General features: G+C 46.5%; 1 protein-coding gene and 2 long non-coding RNA genes across 4 annotated transcripts; 2 read left to right on the top strand and 1 right to left on the bottom strand.

Moving 5' to 3' along the window:
• Positions 1 to 3,789: 3,789 nt before the first annotated feature.
• On the bottom strand, positions 3,790 to 6,354 carry LOC128818734 (uncharacterized). Its single transcript, XR_008440540.1, has 3 exons — positions 6,265 to 6,354; positions 4,711 to 5,208; positions 3,790 to 4,021 (listed from the first exon to the last, which is right to left on the bottom strand). It is a non-coding gene; the product is annotated as an uncharacterized LOC128818734 (long non-coding RNA).
• A 126-nt stretch (positions 6,355 to 6,480) lies between these two features.
• On the top strand, positions 6,481 to 9,480 carry LOC128818709 (uncharacterized). Of its 2 annotated transcripts, none has more exons than XR_008440537.1 (5): positions 6,481 to 6,629; positions 7,363 to 7,427; positions 7,959 to 8,016; positions 8,201 to 8,241; positions 9,282 to 9,480. It is a non-coding gene; the product is annotated as an uncharacterized LOC128818709 (long non-coding RNA). The 2 variants fall into 2 exon arrangements; XR_008440536.1 differs by having other exon boundaries at positions 7,971 to 8,016; positions 9,282 to 9,477.
• A 333-nt stretch (positions 9,481 to 9,813) lies between these two features.
• LOC128818708 (sperm-associated antigen 4 protein-like) lies at positions 9,814 to 11,420 on the top strand. Its single transcript, XM_053998265.1, has 3 exons — positions 9,814 to 10,004; positions 10,311 to 10,400; positions 11,204 to 11,420. The coding sequence occupies exons 1-3, from the start codon at positions 9,909 to 9,911 to the stop codon at positions 11,348 to 11,350; spliced, it is 333 nt and encodes a 110-aa protein (XP_053854240.1). The 5' UTR covers positions 9,814 to 9,908; the 3' UTR covers positions 11,351 to 11,420.
• The last annotated feature ends 5,050 nt before the right edge of the window (positions 11,421 to 16,470 follow it).

Here is a 16,470-nt window from a genome sequence, read left to right as displayed (position 1 = left end):
CCTTGGGGCTGTGCCCATTCCCTGGGACCACAACCTGGGCTCCAGATTTGATTGATTATTAGTTCAGGTTTACGAGACATAAATTTTGTAGTAAGAAAGGAAAATGTTGATTGATTGCGCAGGATGTTGTACTATGTTTAGTAATTTGATGTTTACAAAAATATTTTATGGATGTCTGTGAAGTTGCAGGTGCTACCATTCTCGTGTAGGAATGTACCAACAGAGCTATCTTTTTCTATTTAAATTGAGAGAAGCATGGTTTAATTTCACTTAAAATGCGCTCTTTTGCCCATTATAGCTTGGAGCAGCGGATTCTAACCTTTTAAACATTAAAAAAAAAAAAAAAAAAGCAGAACAAATCTTTGATTGTGACTAAGTGTAGGTGGAACGCCTGAGCTGGTGAAAGTCAGATAATCTCTCACTGATATCCACAATTAGCAGAGCTGTTGCAATCAAGACCTAGAAATACAGAGACATTAATGTTAAACACAGGCAGCTCAAGAGCCTAGCAGTCAAGATAGAGAATAATCTTCTTCACTAACACTTTTTTTTCCTTTTGTTTTTGCATTTAAAAGTGTGTAATTTAATAAATACAGATCTATCTGAAACTCAAGTCATATCCTTCCTAATTTATGACAAGTGTGTGGTGGACAGGACTTTTCCACTTAAAGAGATGTTGAGCTGGAGTGGAAAAAAGGTTTCATGGAACAAATGTGAAAGAATAAAAAGCAATAAAAGGGCTTCTCTTTTGCCTGTTGAGTGGTATGAAAATTCCAGCAGTGCAAATCCCTCCTGGCTCTGAGGGAGCAGTCAATATGATCATTTTTTGAGGTATTCATGCTGTATAATTATGACATGGAGGAGAAAACTTAGTGGAAATTTTTTTTCCTGATATGGCTCAGCTGTGATCTCTTGGGGCGTGAGCAGGGACAGCTGCAGGTACAGGTGAACGTGGCATTGCAGCATCGCCCCTCACAGCTGCAGGGCCGAGGGGCAACAGCTTTCCTGTGCAATTGTGCAAGATTCCAAATATTTCCTGTTCCTGCAGCAGGAGAAAACCATTGGGGCCAAAGAGCTTTTTGGTGAAGCAAAGGTGGAAGAAAGACATTTCCTAGAAGAGCCAATATCTTGGTAGAGATGCAATTTTAATTTTTTTTTAAAAATTAAAGCTTTAATTTTATTTTAAATTTAATTGGTTATTTTGTTGTTGTTGTTGTTGTTTTGCTTTGATTTTTTTGGTAGAAGCTTAATTCTGCACTGAAGTGATGCACTGAGGTGAAAGTCAGCTGGAACCTAAACCTGCTGGCCTTCTTCTGCTTAGTTCTTCCTCAGTTCCTTCTCTCCTCTGGCTGAAGAACTGCAGGGCTGACCAAGCCAGCCAACTGTGTGTCTGACCAGCCAAATACAAGCATGTCGTTCCCAAATAGGTGTAAACTTCAACCAGATTAAAAGCTGCTGAGAAAGTCATGAATCATATCCCATTCTGCAAGTCAAATTCTTGACTGTTTTCTTACTTCTGTTGATTCAAGTGTAAATTACTTTAAAATAGCACTTAAAAAGTGTAATTTTCCATACCAGCAAATTCTCGGTGCCATAAGAGAAACTTTGTGCTGAGAGTGCCCTATAATGTTTGCATATATAGATTTTGTTTTCCTTCAGATGAAGTTATCTCTTCATTTCAAAGATTAGCAGAAGGATTTTTGGATTTATCATGATCTGGTATACAAGTGTCAGCCCTCTGCTGCAGGTACAGCATAAGGACACAAGTTGTTTAAACACTAAATTAAACTTTTACTTTCCATTTAGCTGTCATTTTCCCCCTCCTTTATAATTCTTATCTTTAAAATGACAGTTTAAATATTTGCTTACCAGTGCCATGCTTATCCTGTTAAGATAATCTACTTACCTGGAAGGCAGAAAGCTGAGATGACCAAGAAAACTGCTAGGAGAAGGAAGCCTGCAAGAGAGCAGGACTTTGGACAAGGACTGAGTGGACAAGGGGGAACAGCTTTAAGATGAAAGATGGTAGATTTAAATTGGATATTAGTAAGAAATTCCTCCCTGTGGGAGAGGTGAGACCCTGGCACAGGGTGCCCAGAGCAGCTGTGGCTGCCCCATCCCTGGCAGTGCCCGAGGCCAGGCTGGACAGGGCTGGGAGCAGCCTGGGACAGTGGAAGGTGTCCCTGCCATGGCAGAGGGTGGAACAGGATGATCTCCTGTGGGAAATGGATTTGTAGAGAATTCTCAAAGTCTCACAGAAGGCTCACGTGGAATAGGACAGAGAGAGAGAGAAATGAAACTAATTTCAAAGGATGGCCTTACAAATAAGACTAGATACTTTGGAGAAATAGAACTACAAAAGATGCATGGTAGTAGGACCCACGAGGGGTAATTTTAGATTATTTGCTTTAAAGCATTTACAGCTTGGTGCAGCTAAAGCTGATAGGCCAAGAAATGCTTATAATGTTTTGTAATTAGGAAATGGTTGGCTTCTGATTGTGATGGCGTGAATTATAACATCTGTATTGTCTCATCCTTCTCATGAGATTGAAAATGGAATAAAAGTTTTTAAAATGCCTCTCAGTTACCCCATCTCTGGGTCAGAAAAAGGCTTAATGTGACAATGTCCCAGGTCTCTTGCAACCCAAACTATTCTGGGGTTCCAGTTTATGTTCTTCAGCTGGCCAAAGCTGAGGAGGGAGAAGAGGAAAGGGAAGCACAAGAGCCCAGCTCCCTAAGGAAGGTTCAGAGGGCGAGGAAGACTGTTGCAATGAGGTTCAGAGTGGACCCCTGTGCTTTCTAACCTCCACACAAAGCCTGGATTCAGCTAGGTCTAATCTTAGCCTCAGATTATGACAATGGTTTATGTTTAATGGAATTATCTACACAAAATTTATAATAGTTAATACTGAACAGCTACATGGATTTTTTTTTTTTTATTAATTCAGCATGCCATCAGTTACTTACTGAGGATCTGTTGCAACTAAGAAATCTCTCTGCCTTGGGCATGGAAGGACCTCTTATTTTCAGGTAAGGGATCTGAAACCTCGAGTGGTGCTCCAGTTCAAGGGGAGAGTCACTGGTATGCAGCCCAGCTGTCACTCAGGGGCAGCTCAAATTTGCCCTTCCCTGATGGCAATATTTATTAGAGTGAAGTAGTTGGCTGCTAGTCAATAGTTTAGAGAAGATAGATGTCTTTGTTTTAGCTCTGTTATCTTCTTCTGTACTTTAGTTATTTTCCACTTTTGGGCTTTGAAACCACCTTTAAAAATATTTTAACAAGGCAGCTTCACTTCCTTGTACCTAAGCCAGGAGCATTCCAGCTCACAAATCCACCACAGGGCGTGGGGCCCGTTGCTCCATAGCTGGCCTGATCCAAAGTACAGCTGAGGGTCAAGTGTATCCATAAGAGGCACCACAGCAATATTTATAAAACTGCCTTGGTGCCTCAGTTGCCATCTCTCTCTGTCACTGGTTATGTTCCTATATTTGCAACTTTTTTTTTAATAGACAGGAGAGTTTTCTTCTAATTACAAAATTCAGTGTCAGCACCTGACTGGTTGTGACAAATGGAGATGAGAGCTTAGACAAGTCCTGCCTTTGACTCAGATTTCTGGCAGTAGCTCTGTTTGAGGTGGCTTGCACCCCAAATGTCTCTGACTTGCAAGTTCTTAAGAATGGCCAATTAGGCCTATTACAAAATGAATTCTTTATTGATAGACACAAGATTAACAGACTTAGGACTTTAAATAGACCGGTTACTACACAGGATGAAATAAAACCAACTGCTAGTAGATAAAAAGGTACCTTTATTACAGCTAGTGAAGAAATAGTATAGATTAGGGGTCAATGTAACTTAGCGTGGAATTGATGATGGAGTACACATAAGGTCCTTTCAACTCAATTCCTGGGAAAATATCTGTGGAATTTGCATCCAAACTCTGGGGAGAAGTCCTTCACGTTTCCAAGGTGTGTGTAGGAGACTTCTGTTGCTTTTGGACACGAGATGAGTACACAGAAGCTTGGTGAGTTAAGAGAGAAAAAGAGCTAATTTTAATATATAAAATTCTAAAAGGACAGTGGATTGGAGGATGAAATTGCCACCTCTCCAACTACACTGGTTAAACCAATAGTCCATCAATTCGCTCCTCCCACAAACAAGAATGCAAAACAATCATTATTTACATGAACAGTGCTCGAGAACTCTAGTAGAAATATGTAAACATTATTAGGAGGTTAAAGAAGTTTTATGAGAACTTTAAAACTTCTAAAAGAACTATAAAAGAAAAGTTAACACTTTTAAAAATCAGGGCAACACACTTCTGCCTCCGTGAAAGTTTGTGCAGCTTTTGTAATTTGTAAAGTGAAGTGTCTGTCAGTCAGAAATCCCAGCTTATATCCCCACATCTTGTTCTCAAGGCCAGTTGTTCATTGTCCACTGGGAGCTCCACCCCTGGTGCCAGAGAGAGAGAGAGAGAACTCAGCAGCCAGGGACAGCTCACCAGTCAGACAGGCCAGCCCGGGTTATCTCCTCAGTTCCTGTGATGGGAGGACAATGCCCAGAGCTACGGCACCAGCTGATGGACAGAACAGACCAGCTCTTCTGTGCTGGGGGGAAGTCCTGCCACACTGCCTTCCAAGCAGCAGCTGGAGTTACTAAGCAGAAATGACAGCTCTTATTGGCTTCAGGCAAAGGACTTGGGTCCCCACCTGGCTTTTTGGTCCTTTCTTCAGTTATGTGAGACTGTGGTGCATACATGAGCATGTTTTGTTGGATGGCCCATCAGAAATGCCAGAAGCTGTTCCAGCTGCTGTGGTTGTGTTTGGCAAAGCCTGGTCCTCTCACTTTCTCACCACAGGTGCATCAGTAGGAGGCCTGAAGCTGGGTGAAGGGAACTCCTTTCTTGCAGCCCTCCTGCACGTCTCCTTTGCTTGTCCATCAGGCATTTTTGGCTTTCCTTACAGCAGCACCATGTGACCCATCAGGTGCTGAGGGTACCAGGGGCTTTGCCCTCCATCACCACAATCCCTTCTAGAGCAGATTACAGTAACTTGCAAGGGAAAGGGAGGCAACAGAGGCCATGTCTTCGTGGTTCCCTTTTCCTGGAGAACAAAGGGGATCTTGCATGCAACGCAGGTCTGAGCAGGGTGGTATTGCCCAGGCTATAAACCAGAAGGGAAAAACCACTCAATGCAACTGAGGGTAAGCTGGGAGGAGGAAAAGGAGAAGAAATGCGATGCTAAGGATATTTTGTTGTTGCAGGAAACAAGATGAATGCAATGACACTATTTGTGCATCCACTCTCTCTGGTAATTATTTCAGCACTGTGATCAGACCCAGTTTGGCAGAAGTTAGAAGTCCTGCAGATAACACATTTCCCACAGTCTTGGAACAACTGGATAGAGGAAACAAGCTCAAGTTAATACTTCTGTCCAGCAAAGGCAACAGCAATAAACTTTTATAGATAACAGAAACTGTTAGGAAAGTTATGGTTGTTCTAACTAGAAAATTACCTCCTGGGCAACAAAAGTCTGTCTTTCACACACAAAGCTGTAAGAAACTGGGCTTCACACGTTCCAGGGTGTGTGGTTCCATTACTGTAAGGTGAATAGGGCCCAGCTCGTGGCCTCAGGAGCAGCCTCCCTTCCTGTGCCAGCCCAGGGAACAAGTGCCTGGTGACACTGGTGCTGCTGAGGCTGAACCATAATAACTCCCAGAGTTCAGGCATGTGTAGCCCTGCAGCAGCCTTTCAATTTGTGAGAAATGATACTCACTTCCAAAAACGTTTAAAAGGTTTATTAAAACCTTATCAAAAATACAACAGAAGACTGAATAGAGAAATGTTACAGCACCGGGAGCAGAGAATCTTTCCCACCCTGTGCTCATCCACACAGTGGAGGTGTTGCCTTTTAACCCTTTAGCCCCTCCCAAAGTTCTGTCCACTGACTCCTCCTTCGCTGTCCAGTGCTGGGGATCGCTGCCTGACATCCTGATTGGGGGCAGCTGTTGCCATGGTAATGAGCTGACCTTCCCAAATGTCCAAACCCAGGCCACCCCTGATAACAACACAAGGAGGGTAAAACATAACTGTAAATCTATAGAACTTCTCCTAACATATATACATGATATTTGCCTTTTAATTGTGAGAGTCACCCATCACATTACACATCCATCACACAATCCAAACCATCCCGTCATTGCAGGATGAATCTATGATTCCTGGCCCTCTGCAAGCATCCTTTGCTTGTTTATAGATAACTTACTAGTTAGGTGGTGGGATGAACCATCTAACCTTAAGACAGAGCTCCCAGCACGGCCTTTTGCAAACCAAAATGGGGACGCACAGATGCTCAGTTGCCACGTGGCTATCACCCTGGGCACCCCAATTGTGAAAGAAGAGCCACCACGGCTGTGAGGTCAGAGCAGCTGCCTGCACAGCCCTGTGCCATGGGGACAGAACCCAGAGTGGCTGTGTGGCTGTCACACTGGGCAGACATCACGTCCTGCTGCAGCTGAGGAGGCAGAGCTGAGCGCAGAGGGAAGGGGAGGAGAAAGGCTCACCGCACAAACCACTGGAGTCTTCCAAACCAGAGGTGACTGTGGAGCTCAGCAACTGCCCAGTGAGCTGGTATGAAGTGGGCTGCACCTGCCCAGGGTGGCAGGGTGGAACAGGATGTGGTTGTCAGTGGGGTTGTCAGTGGGGTTGGATGTGGTTGTCAGTGGGGTTGGAGCGGCATGGGGAAGCTGGAAGGTTTTCTGAAGACCAGCCCCATGATGTGTGAAGTCCCCTTTCTGTGGGGACAGGTCCCAGCTGAAGAAGAGACTCAAGAGACAGGCATAACTTTTATCTGGTTTCTTTTCCAAGAGGTGTTCTTTAAGCTTATTTGGCAGGTGCCTTTGAAATTTTCTGAGCCCATGTCATCCTCACAGAGTGCACACTACATGTTTCTACTGTGGACAGGGGGCAGGATGGGAATGTCTGAGGGCCAGTGCAAGCAGAGGGGAGAGCAGAGGGTGTTCCCTAATCAGCAGCCCAGGGCTCTCACTTGGATGATGAAGCTTGAGCACTGCTTGTGCCGTGGCCAGTCTCAGGCAAAACCTCTTGGCAGTGCCACTGCCTGAGCAGTGCCAGAGCCTGAGCCTCCAGCTTTGGCTGCAGAAGGACAAGCTGCTGCGTAGCCAAGCACTCAGGGGAGAGCCAAGCATCTGCAGGGGAAGGGTTTGGCCCACCTCTGGCAAGAGACCGTGCAGGTGTGGGAGAGCTCTGGGACCAAGTCAGGCAAAGCTCCTGTGCTGCCTTGCTGTGAAGGGGCTTGCCTAAGTGTTGGTAATTGACAGCCCCAGGACTCCCTCTCTTTCAGGGAAAAGATGGTGCAGCTGAAGAAGAGCTTTATAGTCTTCATCGTGTTGCTCTCAGTGGCTCTTGGTGAGTTTTCATGTGCAAACAACTGAGAGTGACAGCCTGGCTGAGCTGGATACCAGATCTCCTGTGGCCCAAGTGCTTCCTGAGGGTGCCCTTGACTGCCTTTTGGACCACCAGTAAGACTCCCAGGTAGTCTCACAGCCATGCTACTGCTCTGGCCGCTGGACTGAAGGGCTTGCTGCAAGGTTGAGAGAGAAGGGCATGGGCCACTTCCAAAGCTGAACTGGGGATGCCCGGAGGGGGGGTGCAAGGGGAGGGGTGGGCAGGTACCCCTCCCATCCCCTACAGCCTGGTCCTGGTGCTGGCTAAAGTGAGGGGAAACAGGGAGTAGAACTGGGGCAACAAGCACAACTGCAGGCCGTGCTGCCATGTCCCCTGAAGCCTGGGCTGACGGCCCTCAGTCAGAGGCACATCCTCTCTCTGCACCCCACGTTCCAACCCCTCAGCTAACCTGCCTGACCCCCAAGGCAGCAGGGAGCAGACAAGGGGCCCTCGGGGTTTGCTGCAAACCCCACTCAAGATGTGAACTGCCAGTGCTTTCTGCAGGACTGCCCTGTCAGAACGGTCACCGTGGACAAAGGGACTCCTGGAGGTCAGTGACTGCTGTGGGACAGGCACCTCCTGCAAGGGAGTGTTGCTGGCGGTGGCTGGATAAATCTGAGGCTCTTCTGCTTCTACCCAGCATGACCCAAAGAAGAAGCAGATTGTGTAGTCTGCCCTGGGAAGCCACAGTGGGTCTGGCAGTAGATGTTCTAATCGAGATTTTTCTCTTTCAGAAGCTGCAATGTGTATTTCCAGCAGGACTGAAAACCTTCTGGTAAGAGAGATTTCCTGAACTGGAACCGTGTCTGTGTGCAGAAGTGTCAGCTGTCCTTGTGCTACCTGTGCTCAGTTTCCAAACTGCAACAGCTCCTGTACTTCTGTCCTGCCTTGGCCTTTTGCTCAGCTTGCTGGAAAGAAGCACTGGCAAAGCAGGGAAAGCACGTGTGTGTCTTCACTGAGCTCGGGTGCTTCACAGAAGGAATGGGCTGCTTTGACAAGATCTGCTTTTCTGTTCCTCCAGGAATTCACACACTCTCATTGAAACCCAAAAGTTGCAGAATCTGTTGGAAGAGGTCACTCAACTGAGGGTGGAGATCAGTAGTTTGAAGGTGACCCTGCCATTTTGGGGAGAGAGGCTTGGCTGGGCAGAACCCCCAAGAAAGCTCTCCTTGGTATTGTTGGTAGGGTCAGAACATTGTGGCCACAGACCCTGTTCCTCGTGGCTCCTATCAGCAGTGCAGAGTTTGCCAGCTCTGTGGGCATGGCTGGCCATGCATGGCTGACACCGAGCTCTGCCTCTGTGGGTGCTGGCAGCGTGCTGAACTGTCCACTGATGTGGTCCTTGCCTGTTTGCTCATGGCTTTCCCAGGAATTGAGCCAGATGGCCTTGGAACCCTGTGTCAAGACGGACTGGGCCCTGAAGAGCTCTGGCAAGGACACGAGCAGCCCGGTCTCCTTGCCTTGTGCTTGTCTGTGTCCTGCCCACAGCCTCCACAAGGAATGACTGGGGTTGGCTCCACACACGTTCCTGGGGGCACGGCACAGAAATGACAACGTTCCTGTGTGGATGGAGGGGCTCTCTTCCTCTCCACTGCACCTGGAGTAGGAATGGCTGGCTTGTGTTTTGCTCCCTCCCAGCTCTCTTAGCCCTGTGGGAGAGGCAGTCACCAGGCATGTGGCTGCTGTCATTGCCCCCCAGGGCAGGGTGATGCACACAGGACATGGAGCTGCCCAGTGGCACCAGAATTGGTGTCTGAGCACCAAGCCCTGCCAGTCTGTAGCTGCTTGCAGCCATTTGCCCTCCCTTCCTTACAGGAGCCACCATTGACACACAAAGAACTTCCCAGACCTATGACTGCAAAGAGAGTTGTCTCTGCAGGATTTTACCCTTCTTCTGGACTGCCAGCCTTCCTGATACTATTCTGCATATATCTTAGCAGAAATCACCAGTTTTCTTCTCTCCTTTGCATTTGGGAACCATTCCTGGGGGCTCTCCCCTCAGCCCAGTGGTACTGATGAAGCCCACAGTAGATTGGATTCCTGGAACCAGAGCTGGAACATGGGGCTGGGCTTGCTGAGAAGCAGTGGTTCCTCTCCGGAGGGGAGTGGAGCCAAACTGATTCTGCCCACAGTCCTTGGCCACAGCTGGGTGAAAGGATTTCTTTCTACCTGGTCACCCTGTCTCCACTGTCAACCCTAAGAACTGTGTTCCAGGGTGGGAGGCAGGAGGAGGAGGGATGCCCTACAGAGTCCCTGGGCAGAGGTGTTTCTGCTGGTCCCTGAGTAGGATGGCTTTGTAACCAGTATTCTCTGTTCTGCCATGCTGAGCCCACTTTGGCCCACACATCACTGCTCTTGCATTCTGTTGCAGCCAAATGTTTTCCCAGGAAACTGCTGGGCTTTCAAAAGGCATCAGGGCCAGGTTGTCATCAAGTTGCCAGCATGAGTCTACCTGACTGCCATCACAGTGCAGCACATCCCCAAAGATGCCTCTCCAAGTGGGCCATCATCAGTGCCCCCAGAGACATTGCTATCTTTGTAAGTCTGCTGGGCACTTCTGGTGGGGGTCTGGCCCGAGCGGGAGCTCAGGTGAGGTCTTGCTTGCTTTTGTGCATCCTCTGAGCTTTGTGTCCTGCACTCTCCTGAGCACTGCTGTGCTCGAGAGGTCCATTCTTCTTAAGACTCCTTCTGGCCAAGCACCTAAGGGCTCTTGACCAAAATGCAAGGCAGAGACTGAGCTCTACCCTAAGCAATGGCAGAGCCCCGGGAGAGGCTGGTCCAGCCTGTACATTCCCTCTTTGTTGGGATGAGCCCGACTTGCTCTCCTTGTGCTTTGCTTCCAAGGGAGTGGATGCAGACAGAGAAGAGGAAACCCTCCTGGGGGTGTTCACCTACAATGTAGAAAAAAACCCCACACAGACTTTCCCTCTGAAGGTATGCTCAACACGTGGGGGCCAGGTGCCAGGGAGCAAAACAGGTTTTCTTGCAAGTCCGTGGCAGGGAAGGTGCAAATGTTTCCTCCTTGGGCAGAGGGCCCTGGATCGCTGCTGAAAGAGACCCGGTGGGGCTTGGAGGGCAGAGAAGCACATGGTTGTGGTGGCTGAAGGACAGGGTCAGGCCCATGGCAACACAGCTCCTGAGAGGTCTCTGGCTGCAGCCACTGCCTTCAGAAAAGCCAGATGCACAAGCAGCCACACCACCCAAACAGCAAACAGACCTTGTGCCATGGAGAAACGGGGACAAGTGGTGGCAAAAGCCATCAGGCATCACTGTTGTTCCACTGTGTGCCCTGCTGACAAGCTGGACAGTGTCACCCCAAGCACAGAATGCCCCTTCTCTCCCATTGCTCTCAGTCTGCCAGGAGGAAGGCAGGCAGAGGGCATGGCAGGGGCTCAGTGGGGTAACACACCAATGGGTGACACACCAGTGGGTGACACACCAGTGGGTGACACACCAGCCCCATGCACAGGAGCACGTCCCCAGCCCCTGTATCAGCACAGAGCAAGGGACAGAGGCAAAGGAGGAGCAGCCCCAGCTGGGCCAGCCTGCAGAGGATGCCAAGTGCTTCCCTTGCCCCCAGCCTCCCCAGCAGCCCTAGTACCAGCAGTGAGCTTCAGATCTCTATTGCTTCTCCCAGCTTCTTTTGGGAGCTTGCTCCTGACCAGAAAAAGGGCTGGCAGGGTATGACATGTTGATTTCACTGTTGATTTTAACACCCCCCTTTTCCCTCCTCACAGAACATGCTGCTCCCCAGAGCCTTTTCACAGGTCAAACTTTTTGTGAAGAGCAACTGGGGAAACCCGTGGTGTACCTGCATTTACCAAGTGAAGGTTCACGGAAAGATGGAAAACCAGAAAGCCTCAACCCAGGGCCAAGATAAATAAAGAAGAAAACACAAAAGAAGAAAGGGCAGGGGGAAGAGGGAAATGGGGGGGAATGATGTGGTAGCCCAATGTTGATTTTAGAGGATGCATGTGGGACTGTGTCAGGTGAGTTTTAGGTAAGATATTAGGAATTATAGAATCATTTAATACCCTCTGTTGAAAGGGACCCACAAGGATCATCAAGTCCAACTCCTGGCCCTGCACAGGACAGCCCCAACAACCACACCATGTGTCTGACAGCTGACTCAGTGCCATGACCAGTTCTCTGGGAAGCCTGCTCCAGTGCCCAACCATGCTCTGAGTGAAGAACCATTTGGGTAAAGAAACTTCTGGGTGAATCAGAATCTGCTGACTTAGAGGGGACCCACAAGGATCATCAAGTCCAACTCCTGGCCCTGAACAGGACCACCCCAACAAGCACACCACATGTCTGACAGCTGACTTGGTGCAGTAGCCAATTCACTGGGGAACCTGTCCCAGTACCTGACCACATTCTGGGTTCTGCTTCTTCACCCAGAATGTTCTTCACTCAAAAGGAGAAGGTTCATTACCCAAAGGTTCCTCACCAGTTTCTTCTGGACAGTTACAGGCTCTTTGGGAGGGGTAGGCAGGACAGAAGAGGTGTAGGGGTCCCTTCCATGTCAGAGGTTCCATGGTTCCATGATTCTATGATTCCATGACCAGCTGTTTCCAACCCGTCTCTTGTAAACCCCTGACACAGTGCTATACGTGCCCTATCCCAGAAGCAGAGTGGAAGCCACAAGTCCAGGGTTTAAGACAATGGCAGAATGCATGGAAACATCTACTCCTTGACCGTGGATGTGTAGTGAGAGACTAATTTGTGCCAGAGCCTAGCACTATTGACTAAAACAAATACAGCCATAGGCCCTGGGAATTGTACTTCAACCTTTGTTTGATCAGTAGAACTGTAAGCAGTAAAGAAGGAAGCAAAGGATGGGGACTCTACCACCTCCCTGGGCAGCTCCTTCCAAGGCCTGACCACCCTTTCAGTGAAGAAATTCCTCCTGATGTCCAACCTGAACCTTCCTTGGCACAGCTTAAGGCCGTTCCCTCTCCTCCTGTCCCTGTTCCCTGGGAGCAGAGCCCGACCCCCCGGCTGTCCCCTCCTGTCAGGAGTTGTGCAGAGCCACAAGGTCCCCCCTGAGCCTCCTTTTCTCCAGGCTGAGCCCCTTCCCAGCTCCCTCAGCTGCTCTTCATCAGACTTATGGCATATGACTTTTAGCTAGGATTTCTCGGCAAACCCCTTTGTAGCAACCTCGTGCTGGTTTACCGTCACTTAAGACAGGGATTCAATTTCTTTTTTACCAAGAATTCAGTAAAATAAAAAGACTCTTTAACACCAATGTAGCATTAAAAAGCAGCATTCTTTATTCAGCCATATGCACGGGGGGATAGCTCCTCCCAAAGCCATGCATGTTGAGTACAGGAAAGTTTCTGTTTATATTCTGTATTTTTTATACATATTCGTTGATTGTCCCAGATGAAACATTCATATGATAATCATATGATACATATTATTATACATATACATATATACATATGATTAGACATATACATATATACATATGATACATATGATTATACCTATGATACATATGATTATACATATGATTTTTAGACATATATTTTTTATGCATATGTATGATTTCCCCAAAATCATTACCATATTTCCCCTCTCCTTTATGCATTCATTCTTCTGTCCTGGGGGTCTCTCTGGTGGTCCCTGGTGGTTGTGGACCCCAAGGTTCCAGGTGACCTCGCTGAGTTGGCAGGACACTGAGGCTGGTGAATTTCCAGTTCTCCTTCTTACACAATAGGCATTGTGCAGTTTCCATTGGCCAGTCATTCTGGAACAGGCTTTGTGTTAGCTCACCAGGTGTAGGCCATATATCATCTGGTTACAATTTTATTTATGGCATTATCTTCATTCTTCCCCTTAACCCAGAGTTTCAAATGAAAAAAAGGAAGAACTTTTAACTGAGGTAATAACAGTTTTAGTACTCCCATGCAAAAAGAATCAACTCAGGGAAAAAATATTCTTCCACATGACCAATTATGGAAGTAACTCACTCTACCCAGCTGAGCTTCAAGTCTGAGTTGCTAGGGAATCCCCTGGCAGCAAAAGCTCTAACAAGTGTCACTGTCACCTCCCTTATGAATCAGACAAATAAAGCAATCCTACATGGAAGCACCAGCAACTAGTAAGGAAGCCAACTTCAAATTATGGCACAGAATGAGCAGTGAAGAGCTGAGCAGTGAACCCTACTGCAACTAAAAGCTACAGGTGTTACATTTTTCCAAAGAATTCCCACTGTTCCTTCAAATAATCCAGGAAAGCTATTGTTGTGAATGTGAGGCTCTTTTTTTTTTTTCATTTCCTAGACGATTGCAAGTTGAATTCTTATCTGACAGCTAAATCTCAAGTCACAAAGTTGTGCAAAACTTTGTTTAAAAAGTCCAACCTATTATACAAAGTGGGTCTTGGAAACAAATTCTGGACTATGCAAGGGTAAATAAAATAACAAATACATATTTCACAGTTATTTCCAAATTTTATAATACCTGTCATTCATTTCAGAACCATTTACTCAAGTGTAAAGCCAAGCACTGAAATTTTACACTAAACAAGCTGTCTCCAGGCAACACGATCTAAAAGTGCCTTAGTAAAGGAGATCCCTTTCCCAGAAACAACAAAAACTTGCCTAGAATAAACCACAGTCATCACTGAAACTGTGGGAAAAACAAAAACTCTCCAACAACATTTTTAGTGTTAGGGAATCAATACATTACTTCATTCTGGACAGGAAGTTGTTCTGGCCAGGATATGCAACAGAAATAATTTCATCCACACAGCCCGGGTTGTGCAGAGAAAATCCATGACACGGGAATTTTACCAGATTTTTCACAAGCTTTTAACAATCAAAACCCATAGAGATCAATTGGTTCAAAGTTCATTGGTTGCAAGTTACAGTTCGTAGTATTTGATTTCTTATTGGTTACAGATCTCTTGGACTCCGATGCTAATTAGATCCTCATTCTTATCTATCTCTTATCTATCTTTTCCCAGATCAGGAGTTATGTTTGGAGTTGATGGTTGTTTATGGTCATTACCTTTTGTGTATCTTCTGTGCTACCCCCAGCCTGCAGAGATGTTAAGCTCATCAGACCTGGAGTGGGGAAACGGTTTTTTGAGAAGAAACTTCAATGCCTTTTCATTTGGGCAAAGGTAAACAAAACCCCTGACTAAAGTTATACAAAAAATTTTAAACTTGTTATAATTTCCAACAAGAGGACCCCCATAAGCACCTCACTGAGCTAGAGGGTTGTAGAAGCATGGACTCCTTTTTTCCCTGGAATTCATGGCAAAGGTGAAGCCTTTGCACAATTTTCTCCAACTTAGGTGCGATGGCAGTTGATACAAAAATACATAAAGAAACCAGTGAAATTATTTCTCCTGCCAATGTCCTCTATGACTGCTAGAGAAGAAAAAAGAAACTCTTCTATTCAACATCTCATCCAAAACCCCCTCCCAAAATACTCAACCCTCAATCCTTCCTTCTTCAAAGCTGTGTGGCAGCATTGATAGCATGAAAGGATAAACAGCTTGCTTTGGAGCTAGAGGAGGAAATAAACCACAGAGGACACTTTCAAGGACTGAGAAGCCTGAAAACATGTAGAGGGAATATAATTCCTGCATCCTGAGTTTGTCAGCCAATGTCCTGGTTTAGCCGCCAAGCCCCACACAGCCTTGCTCCCTTGCCAGAAGGAACAGAGAGAATCAGAAGGGTCAAAGCTGGAAAATTCATGGTTTGGGATAAAGACAGTTTAATATGGAAAGCAAAAGCCACGTGTGCAAACACAGCAAACCCAGGAATTCACTCCCCGTTTCCCAGGGCAGGCAGGTGTTCAGCAATCCCAGAGAGAGCAGGGTTCCAGGACACGTAACAGTGACTTGGGAAGACAAACACCATCACTCCAAACATCCCTCCCCTCCTTCCTTCTGCCCCCCACTTTAAATACTGAGCATGATGTTATGTGGTCTGGAACATGCCTTTGATCACTTTTTGGGTCATCTCTCCCAGCTCTGTCTCCTTCCCAACTTCCCATGTGTCTCCTTCCCAGCCCCTTTGCCAGCCTGGCAGTATGAAAAGCAGAGAAGTCCTTGCCTCTGTGTGACCAGTGCTCAGCTGTGGATGCCAGCCTGGTCAGGGAGAGAGAAATGGCAATTGTTTCTCACAGTGGCTTGTGAGAATTTTTAGGGAATTGTAGGAATGTGATAACTTGTTAGTCTAAACAATCTGCAGGTGGTGTCTTTCCACCTTGTTTTTCTTGTTCTTCTCAAGGACGGTGTGTGAGAAAGATGTTTTTATTAAGTAGCCAATCAAGTAGAATATATCATATTGGTCTATATAAGCCAGAGAATCCTTTGTATTAAAGTTTCTTTTTCTCCTCTTGCAATTCAGTCTCTCATCTGTTCTTGTGTCATGCTTGGAGTAAGGGTGACACTCAGCAATAACAAAAACATCTCCATTATCATCCCTACATTCAGCACAAATCCAAAATACAGCCCCATGCCAGCCAGGGAGGGAAATTCCCTCAGCCACACCCAGCACAGTCAGCTTTTGCTATTTCTTCATCAGACACACCAATATGAGAGACTCCTGCTACTCAGCTGTGCCATATCTTCTTAGCATTATGTCTTTGATAACCATTGCCTCATTTTACTTTTACCTTTCAAGACTTTTTTCTTATCCTCATTTTGTTGAGCTTTTTGATGCATGCAGTAGAAGAAAGAAAACTGATGTCAAAGGCAGCCATCTTGAGGTAGTGACTAATGAAGTTAATGTCCAGTGATCAGCCATGGCTTGTAATAAACAGTCCATGCAAACAAAAACATAATAAATCAGGTTTCTTTCTATTGTATGTAGTTTATTGTTCAGAAATGTTCTACGAGGGATAGTAGGAAGATGAATTAAGAACATAAAGTTGGCTACTCCTTCTTCACCTCCTTCGCAGGAGGTTCTATTCAAGGCCATTTTTCATGGTCTATTCTTAACCGATTGCTGTTCCCAGTAAATTCTTTTTATCTCAAGGTGGGA

The sequence above is a fragment of the Vidua macroura genome, chromosome 24 (genome assembly GCF_024509145.1).
Source record: "Vidua macroura isolate BioBank_ID:100142 chromosome 24, ASM2450914v1, whole genome shotgun sequence".
Taxonomy (NCBI): domain Eukaryota; kingdom Metazoa; phylum Chordata; class Aves; order Passeriformes; family Viduidae; genus Vidua; species Vidua macroura.
The sequence above is the reverse complement of the archived record's forward strand: the minus strand, read 5'-3'. Positions and strand labels throughout refer to the sequence as shown.

Excerpts from the sequence above, each read along its gene's own strand:
- LOC128818708 (XM_053998265.1), top strand. The coding sequence starts at position 9,909 with ATGAGTCTACCTGACTGCCATCACAGTGCAGCACATCCCCAAAGATGC. Across the intron at positions 10,005-10,310 it reads CCAGAGACATTGCTATCTTT|GGAGTGGATGCAGACAGAGA; the intron begins GTAAGTCTGCTG and ends TTTGCTTCCAAG. Across the intron at positions 10,401-11,203 it reads CACAGACTTTCCCTCTGAAG|AACATGCTGCTCCCCAGAGC; the intron begins GTATGCTCAACA and ends CCCTCCTCACAG.